This window comes from Polypterus senegalus, chromosome 12 (assembly GCF_016835505.1).
Source record: "Polypterus senegalus isolate Bchr_013 chromosome 12, ASM1683550v1, whole genome shotgun sequence".
Taxonomy (NCBI): domain Eukaryota; kingdom Metazoa; phylum Chordata; class Cladistia; order Polypteriformes; family Polypteridae; genus Polypterus; species Polypterus senegalus.
Genome location: NC_053165.1, coordinates 139,552,043 through 139,562,235, shown reverse-complemented (window position 1 = coordinate 139,562,235; position 10,193 = coordinate 139,552,043). Strand labels below are relative to the sequence as shown.

General features: G+C 36.1%; 1 protein-coding gene across 1 annotated transcript; it reads left to right on the top strand.

Moving 5' to 3' along the window:
• The first annotated feature begins 4,575 nt into the window (after positions 1-4,575).
• Positions 4,576-6,973, top strand: cnfn (cornifelin). Its single transcript, XM_039770752.1, has 4 exons — positions 4,576-4,652; positions 4,754-4,876; positions 6,401-6,537; positions 6,840-6,973. Exons 2-4 carry the CDS (start codon positions 4,762-4,764, stop codon positions 6,933-6,935), a joined length of 348 nt encoding a protein of 115 aa, XP_039626686.1. The 5' UTR covers positions 4,576-4,652; positions 4,754-4,761; the 3' UTR covers positions 6,936-6,973.
• The last annotated feature ends 3,220 nt before the right edge of the window (positions 6,974-10,193 follow it).

Here is a 10,193-nt window from a genome sequence, read left to right as displayed (position 1 = left end):
GTATGGTCGCCCTAACTACTGAAGCAGTCTGTGTGGCATTTGCTCGTTCAATTGATTTTTTTATGACAACCAAAGGATGTACAGGTGCAGGTTCAGTTAAGTGAAGCAACACAATATTTGGTAGTATGATTAATATGGGTTGTGCACAATTACTGTATTTCATTGTTAGGTTTACATTATTTGTTTAATACATCTCTATGTTCTGTGATTTACAAAATAGAAGTCAGTAAATAGTCACTTTTTTGTTTTATAAGTTGCCCTGTAATAAGTATATTGATTAAAGATTTATAGAAAATAGCGCATGTAGTTTTATAATAGCTTTCAGTGTCCATGGAGATCTCAAGGATTACAAGCAGCATGGTTAATAATTGTGTACATTGTTCACATTCAAACATGATGCAGCGACTTTATTAGTGTGTGATCACAAAACAGACATACCCATGACAAAAAGTCACGTAATGTGACATCGGCTTAACTTGCTCACTCTTTTTGAATTGTTAAGCCTACAGTTACATGCAACTGTGGCATTTACCAAATCAAAAGAAATAACCCTGTTCTAACCAGATGGCCTGGTCACTGTATTTACACACACAGTGTATTTAGTAAAACGGCTTCTGTCAAAGCAGCAATATATATGCTAGTCATACTTCGTTGAAGGATTTACCTGTTCATTATGTACACAATGAACACATTTCTCTTCTGGATTATAGAGTATCTGTCTTACTCTTTATGAATTCTCGAACAGAGTAAACACAGCTTAATTGCATAAGTGTGTACCTGTTTTCTTTAAAAGAAATGCACAGAAAGGCATTATGAACGGCAACTTATTTTTCAGAATGTTGCAGTGTTCTTGCCTCTTTTGGTCAATGATAGATAAAAGCAATGATTTATCAATGTCAAAGTGCTACCTGGTCATTTATGGCGGGGTATTACATATTGGCATGTGTGAGAAAGTATTTGTAAATAGCAGTGGATCATTTAGCAAATTTCTGCTCAACATCTGTTTAATGAGAGGAAACTGTGATCTGTGCGGGTGTCACATTTTTTTACTGACACTAACTGACCTGTAATTCACATTCTAGAAAACATTTAACTCTGCTGACTATAAGAACATTTTGAGTATAGGGTAATTATTTTGGAATTGGTATTTCATCATTTTGCTAAATTTCTATTCCCTCCCCTGTATCATAAAAACAAAATCTGATTCACATCAAAATTATTTTGATGACTGTTATTGGCCTGTAATTTATTTGTCCAAAATCATTTGTAATTTTGGATAATTGAGCCCAGTCTTGTTCACTTGTTAAGAACTGGGTGTTAAAATCTGTAAAATTTCCCCATAGAGCTAAATGTAGTAGAATTAAACCTAGTATTTTTCTTTGATCCAAATCCCATGCTTGGATGTTGTTTATGTGGAGTTTGCATGTTCGCCTTATGTTTGTGTGGCTTTTCATCCTGTGTCCTCAAAGACATACAAGTTAGGATATTTGGTGATTTGAAATTAGCCCATGGGTTGGCACCCTGCCCAGGATTGGTTCCTGCCTTGTGCCCTGTGTTGGCTGGGATTGGCTCCAGCAGGCCCCCGTGACCCTGTATTCGGATTCAGCGGGTTAGAAAATGGATGGATGAAATTAGCCCAGAGTGATTGTGAGTGTGGATATATGTATGAGTGGGCCCTGCAATAAACTGGTGCCCTGTGTATGGCTGTTTTCTGCTATGTGCCCAGTGCTGGTGGGAGTAGCGAGAGTCATTTGCTATCTTAAATTTGGATTGAGAGGGTCTGATAATAATATATTATGGTATGCTTGTGTTTTTTTCTGTTTTACTCCACAAAATATAATTATTTATCTGTGCTGTTCGTGTTATATTACTTTTCTGCTCTTTTTTATCAAGAATATTAATAATTCTTACATAATATTTTGTTAAAATGTTTTGTGAACTTTACAGCTGGTCACAGATGTTTTACTTTATTGTGAAATTGTGAATTTCCCCTTGGGATTAATAAAGTATCTATCTATCTATCTATCTATCTATCTATCTATCTATCTATCTATCTATCTATCTATCTATCTATCTACTTTGGACATGAATGAATATTACTTAAAATTGTATTAGTTTCACTGATTATCAAGCAAGATTATTCTAGTTAAATCAAGGAAGCACTTGACACAGTGAAGGAGCCAGCATTTACCAGGATACCAATCCTATCTTGTATTTGATGACAGAAGTGGAATTTTTGGTGACATATATTGACACTATAGCAGTTTATAGGGAGCTATACATTCTGAGATGCCTGTTTCAGTATTGTTGTTGTACCCAGCTAGTTGAATGTCTATAGTGTAGTGTAGTTTCATTTATATACATTTTTTAAATGTCACCAGCCCCATTCATAAACAGTCAGTTTCCATCCACAGGTCCACTGTTACCTTAATAACTTTGGCTGTTAAACCATTATTACATTGGCCTCCTGTCAATTTCTTGATGGTTGTAGGAGATGTGAGAATTTTAACATGTGCTCACCAATGGACACCAAATAAATGTAGGAAATGATGTATGGATGTGTGATCAAGAATCAATTGATTGATGAATCAGTTAATTAATTGTCAGTTTTGCCTTTGGCAATGCAAATGATTGATTAAATTATTTGGTAAGCCTCCCACTTTATTTACCTTTTCTCTGTAGTAAGGGGCTTCTGGCTGTTAGACCTATATCAAGGCAAGTTAAGCATATTTGTTTTAATAAACAGAATAATAAATGTATTAATAAAACCAATATTAATAAAATATAAATTATGATAACTACATATATATTGACATAGAAGACAGGATGCAAGACAGATGAGACAGAGAAACATACAACACAGAAGAGGTTGGCTGTTTACTAGCTATATAGAATTCTAATTTGTCTTGGCACAGATAAACATTTTCCAATACAAAGTCTTTAAGGATGTTGTCTGATGTTGTGTGGAGCTGCTTGTTGTTACACCAGGTTCAAGTAGGAGAATGGGAAAGTGGGTTTTTATTACGTGGTCCTTTGTTTGTGGTATGATGTTAGGCTCTTTGCTGCGCTGTCCACAGCTTCACAAAGAAAAACATTCATTTTTCTGATACTAGGATGCAGGTGCTGAAGTTTGCTTCTTGAAGTAATGCTTCTTTTCAGTGTTTGAGTTCAGACAGCGCTCATAGCACAGAACTTGGCTTGGCAGAGTGGATCTTACAGCTAGTTCAGGGCTCTGTCCAACTCTGCAGCCCTATGGAGGCTTGCTTCCAGGCTGAAGAAAGTTTGTGAGCTGTGTGTTTCATGGACATTGGATTACTTTAAGGTCCCAAAAACAGAATTTATTGTCAACATTCGGCTCCTGTAAAGAAACAGAAGAGATGAATGCTGGTAATTTAGAAGGAAGGTATTACCTCTGGTAATTGAATTAAAAGTCCCTTTTAGTTACAGATTCATTCAGACACAGTTGAGTTTTCAATTACAAGTCTAGGATGAATGTTTATTTAGGCACTGTTTTGTCTGAAGGAATCTCTGCAGAGGTGTGAATTCGACTCCAATTTACATCTTTGTTTTTAGGTGAAGTACAGAGCTGACCAAAGTATTATTACAAGTTGCAGTTAAGCCATTCACTCAGTAATGCAGGTGGTGAGTGGGGTGCAGATGAATTTCTGCATCCTTTTCAAATCTGCTGTCTTAACAAGCTCTGTGTGCCACTTAAAGCTTAGCAGAATGGGCAATGCCGGGCTGCATGTTGAGTAGTGCCCTAGAGGACCAAGAGAAGGAGAAACCCTTCATAGAATGGAAGTCAGAGAGAGGGCTTACTTGTACACATACACAACCATGTCTTCTCAAATCTTTTAAATTTAGGGTCTTTCAGATATGGAAGGAAAATCAGATGACCTGAAGAAAAAAAAAACAATGCAGGCCTAAGGAGAAAACCCCACAGAAGTGATGAAAGCTGCAGAATTCAAGTCTAGTGTTCTGGAACTGTAAAGCAGCAGCACTGTCCAAAGTTCCTTACTTACATTTTCATATATACCATATTTGTTTTTTCAAAGGGATGCTGTTGCATGTAAGGACAACCTTCCTAATATTCTTATTTGCCATTATTTATGTATTAGTGCTCTATTTAATTCATATTCAAGATAATTTACATATAGCATACTCATTCCTCTGAAACCTTTCCTAATGACCTGGAAGGTAGTTAAAGACTGAATAAAGAATGGAAAAAAGGAAGAACTTTATAAGTGAAATGTTATTGTTTAGTCAAGCATCTGTCAAAGACAAAACACCAATTACTAAGCTCTGGGTGGAGGTGTGAAAGCCAATCCTCTTTTGTCTATGGCAAGGAGCTCTGACCAACAGATCCAAACCCTGCACTGTTTAGAGATCAGTTACATTTGTAGTGTGTTCTTGGTGTCAAAAGCACCTTGGAAACGTCAGTCTCATAAATACAGGATTGATGAAATATTAAGGAGCTACAGGTGGTATATAAGCAATTCCTGCATTGCCAAATTGGTAAACACTTCTGGGATACTACTACATGTGCACATTTTAATCAGACCCCTTTTATTATTATTATTTTTATATGTTATTGCTGTTATTGCAAAGTTAATCTCTTACGTCTGCTTGGTTTGAAGGATTCAAGGTTACAGGTATGTATTCTGTATTTTATGCGATGTAAACTAATAGGTTATTGCTAATGGAACAATTCTAGCCCTCTTGTGTTAATGTTTTTTTTTTTTTTATTCCACAGCATAAGAAATGGCTCATCCTGTGACTGTTCAGCCTGCACCGATGATTCCCACGGCATTTTCTATCCCTCGCCCTGGAGCTTGGAGCACTGAACTATGTGACTGTTGCTCGGACATGGGAATCTGTGAGTTTCTGATATTATGAATGAGTACAGGAGTACAAAGGACATAGTCAGACTGCCATTTTAAAGTCATAAATATAAACAGAGAACATAAAAATGGTATGACAAATGTGGAAGTGGGATGAGGGATGTAAGATGGTTAAACGCACTGGGGTTTTGTCAGTTTTCCCTTTGTTATGTCTATGATTATCCGCATTATACCTATAGTATAGACCGATTATGTAATTTTGAAGTCATCTGCTTATTTTGATTTCATTTGTATGACCTTTTCTGATGAACAATGCACCTTTTGTTCTCTTTAAAGTGTAATTTAAAATTGTAAAGAATAATGTGTAATTAATATTGTGATAAAAAACAAATTAAAAAAAACAGTGAGTGAATAACATTTGCAAAGGAGTCCAGGGCTCAGTAAGTAGAATGTCATATTGGAGCTATGATGGAACAATCGAAGGGTTGCAGACCCCTTTATTGAAATCTTTGTAGCAAGAATTAGGCTTAATATGAACAATTAAAATTCAGCAGTTCTTGAAAATGGAGAAAAAACTGTATTTTTATTTTTAAACTGACATGTGCTAGGTCATACAGTGCAGAAGAGAGAAACCAACTGAACTAAGAAAACACTCCTTCTGTTAAACTGAATGAAAGTTTATTTTAGAAATTCAATGAAGCTGGTGGTCTGAACAACAAATGTGAATTAGCTTAAAGGTTAGAGATATAGGAACTTCAGACAGTGGTGTCATCTGCATTAATGATCCTCCATACACAAGACTGCATCAAGCTTCTTAAGGACTGACATACATTAACTGGGGAAAGTGAAAAAAATAATTTGAAAGAAGTAAACTAATTCATGAAAGAAAAAAAAATATATATATGACCATATAGCTATAATTTCTGCAAATCCTGGCTCAGGAGAAGTCATCTCTTCCAGTATTAGGAGTAATACAAATCCAGTAAACAGTTAAACATGTCTTTGAGAAATTTAAGTTTTGTACACCCCAAATCACAATCCATAAAACTTAAATGGTTGAGTTTACCAGGCAGTCCCTGAACTGCCAGTGTCTGAGCACAGAGCTCCAAAACAGCTTAGTGAACACACATGTGGACAACTTGTAGCCTGGGGATTTGCAGAAACTCTGTACTTTATTATTCTCCATATACTTGTCTACTGAATTGGCTTAAATCAGGGTAATTTTCCCAGCATACTAGGACTTATTCTCCTAGATGGCTCTTTTTTCTAATACAGGCCTCCACGACAGAATAAATAAATAATTTGTGGTTGGCTTAGTTTTATTTTTTTATATAGTATGTGGTATGAATATGTATTATTTTTAAGTGTCAGCAATTCATTAAAATGTTTTTTACTATCAGCATTTACTGATATGACTGGCAAAATGTGTTTACATTTTTTGTTTTAAATTTTGATATACTGTATATACATTCATTTTTATTTAGATTTTTTGTGATGACTTAACGTCTTTGTTAATTGGATGTTCTTAAAACACCTTTTCATATACATCTTATTCCCAGGTGTTTGTGGAACCTTCATTCCCTGTATCCTGGCATGCAAAGTGGCACAGGACTATGGTGAGTGCTGTTGTCTGCCGTGTCTGCCGGGGACACTCCTTGCCATTCGGACTGGTCTGAGAGAAAGAAGGAAAATCCCGGTAAGTCAATCTGTAATTGTCATTTTTTTTTTTTTTTTTATTTAGGAAAGCATATAACTGCTGAGATTGTAAATCTAATCTAGTCTTTTAAACTTTGTGATTATTGCTCTTGTTGTAGCACTTTGAGATTTTGTCAATGAAAAGTACGTTATAAATAAAATTTATTATTATTATTATTAGTCAGGAGATATAGGCTGTGCACTTGGTATAATGATCATAGGAAAGGCTCTATATAAAGACTTTATTATTATTATTATTATTATTATTATTATATAATACAATATCTCTATTTGTCTGTGCAGGGTAATGTGTGTGGAGACTGGCTGATTATGACATGCTGTTCCTTCTGTGCCTTGTGTCAACTGGCTCGGGAGCTGAAGGTCCAGTATTCAGTCTGATAAAAGCTAAAGAAACTGGCAATGTTCTGTCTGTTCGCCAGATGACCTGCCAGGATACAGAACCACATCATGACTGTACACTAAAGAAGGGATCAACTTTTTGCCTGGAAGACAAAGAAAAGCTCAGTAATTTGCTTCCCTTCCCTATCTATAGTATATTTCTCATACATCTAAAATGCATGCCTAAATGTACTCTGCAAACAAAGAGGAAAACCTTTCTTGTGGATCTGGAATGAGAAAAATTTTATGCCTAATACGAATATTTTTAAGTTATTTGTTTTAAACCAAACAAATTACATTTCTGTTTAACATCTCCATTTGGCTGGATGTTGCCCAGTGTCTGATAAACAAAGGAGCACAAGGTTGTTTAACCATTTTAAGTGTTTAAGTGTTAAAACATTCTCCATATAATCAAGAGCACTAAAACATAATTCAAATTTGTGCAAATATATGATAAAACATAACATTTAAAAAAGACTGAACTATGGACATTGTTGAACTATAAATATACAATATGAAGTAGGAATGAAGGATGCATTTGCTGGGTTCTCACCATATTATATATCTTTTTATTTCTATTTCCTAAAAGTTATTTCAAGGATTCAGTCCAAGGACTGTGACCTTGGCATGATGAAGAGGGAACTTGGGCACCCAGTGATCCACAGAACTATGTTCTCTGGAAATATGTATTCCCTATAGGGTTACCCCTAGCAAACTGGCCTAAACAGGGTGGCAAACAAAGACCAGTCCATTAATGAACCTCATGATAGTGTCGATTAAATCAAGGAGTCTCACCTAAAACAGGTATAATTTAACACACTCCTGAAGCCTATCTTCAGAAGTATTGATTTTCAGCGAATGCCCACTGAACTAGCTTAGCTATTTCGGGCTCAGTACAAAAAAATTTACATTCACCATATATGGTCATCACTCAAAAGGTGAAAGATGAGTGCTGGGTGCAATACCAGTCAGGTGACAGGCAAGCGTAGAACAGATTCAGACTAGATACTAGACCTTGGCAATGGAAACTGGCTCTTGGGTCATGGAATTTAACTTCTCTTGAGTGAGAATGAGCCAGAGCTTGTACAGAAGATTAAGTCTGAATCCAGACTTCTCTATCCAGGGTGGTCTCTCTCTTGCTCTGGACTTGCCCCATGCAAGAAACTCCAGAATGGTGTGGAAACACACACACTCACTCATGTAATAGGATTTCTCCCAGGCAAGAAATCTTTGTGCTGAAGTAGGGATGCTGTCAAGAGGATCTTATAAATGAATCTCAGATTAGAAGAAACAAAGCAGATTCTATCCATTTCACAGTGGATCATCTCCTGACACATGAAAATATATTTTGCAGTCTTATCCACATGTCCTTAGTGGTTTTTGAAAAGTGTATAACATGTACGCCACACCAACTAGCAGAAGATTGTGAAGAATATGGGATTTTAAAGCTACTTCTGCATGCCTTTTCATTGCTGTATTTAAAGAGAAAAAGAATCTTCTCTCCTGTTTATGATTGTGATTGCACAATTGAGGATTGAAAAGTATCCATCTTGGAAATCTATTAACTACTTTTCTGCAGATGATATAATCCTCTTAGCCTCATCAGGCAATGTCCTCTGACATGCACTGGAATTGTTGGTAGCTGAGTATGATATATTTGGAATAAGAATCAGCATCTCAAAATCTTAGGCTGTTGCACCCTTTTGAAAGTGAGTTGCTTATTTTCTTTGATTATGTGGTAACTATTTGCCCCTATTGGAGGAGTTCAACTAATTGAGGCCTTGTTCATGAGTGAGGGAAGAGGTGATTATGAGATTAAGCAATGAATTAATGTAGCAACTGCATGGACATTGTACCAGCTTGAACAAAGCTTTCAGTTTAACAGATGATCTATATTCTCATTATTACCTATTGTCAGAGGCTCTGGATAGTGAAATAAAAAATTAAATTAAGAGTGCAAATGGATGAAATTAGGTTCTTTCACAAGGTTGCTGTCATTACTTCCCATTACAGGTGTGATGGAATCATCAATATGAAGTGGTGCATTGGAGCAGAACTTCTGCTACTATGGACTCAGAATAGCCAGTTGGGATAGTTTAGGCCCATAGTTCAGATTTCCTCATGGATCTCCTCACATGATGTGTACAAGGCATGGCCCTCTGAGAGAAGACCAAGGGATAGAGTCAGAGAATGCTGGATGGATTATATCTCTTGGTTGGCTTTGTAGTGTCTGAGAATTTTTCATGAGGTGTGGCTAAGGATAAGTTTGCCTTCTCCATCCAAATCAACGTGTTGCTCCAATGAACGTCATCTGGATAAACAGAGTAAAAATAAAGATAATGTTATTTATTAATCATGATAATTAAAAGGATGAATAAAATAATACAGCTAAATTGTTTATATATAAGCATTTACAAACAACTTCAACAAATATTAATCTCTATAAATATAAAATCCAACGTCTGTCTGTCTGTATGTCTGTCCACTATTCACGAGAGAAGTACTTAACGGATTTAGATCTGTTTTTTTTCTAAAAGTTGCTTGAACATTCCGGTTGATTTTGCGACTTCTCTCATTGCACTATGTATCATAGTTCACTTGCAGTACCGATTTATTTGCGCGAATTTGAAAGACACACAGTGGGAAGGGGACAGGGCTCTCCTCACTCACTCACCAGCCTTGGGGCGTTCCTTACCTACGCTTACCTAGTGAACGAGAGAACTACTTAACAGATTTAGATCAGGTTTTTTCTGTCATTTACTTGAACATTCCGGTTGATTTTGTGACTACTCTCATCATGATAAGAATCATAGTTCACTTGCATGAGCAATATATTTGCGGTAATTCAAGACAGAAGCTGTGAGGAGTGGGAAGTGTGTATCAGGAGTGGGGAGTCGGTCTACCTCTTCATTTTTGGAGCGGACCTTTGCCTCCTCTAAGCTAGCAATACCTTTTTGTTTATTAATTTTTAAAGTTTGTCCTGTTTCACTACTATGCGGGTGAAGCTGCGGGGGACAGCTAGTATTGGATGATTTTAGATGTTGTGATTAAGAATATTTTATTCATTCTAAATAATTTTTTGAGCCTCAGAGATCTGTCCCTTTACCCTGGAAAACCCATACAGATTTGAGGCTAGGATCCTTTAACCCACCTTTCAGTGCATGTGAATTTTCAAATACTAAATAAATAGAAGTAGAACTTAGCAGCCCTGGTTTTTCATCATATTATTTTTTGTTTAGGTTTGTTTTTTTTTTCTCA

Bases quoted from the DNA above. Each gene is read 5' to 3' on its own strand.
- cnfn (XM_039770752.1), top strand. From the start codon at position 4,762: ATGGCTCATCCTGTGACTGTTCAGCCTGCACCGATGATTCCCACGGCA. The intron at 4,877-6,400 runs GTGAGTTTCTGA...TCTTATTCCCAG, and splicing joins TTGCTCGGACATGGGAATCT to GTGTTTGTGGAACCTTCATT. The intron at 6,538-6,839 runs GTAAGTCAATCT...TTGTCTGTGCAG, and splicing joins GAGAAAGAAGGAAAATCCCG to GGTAATGTGTGTGGAGACTG.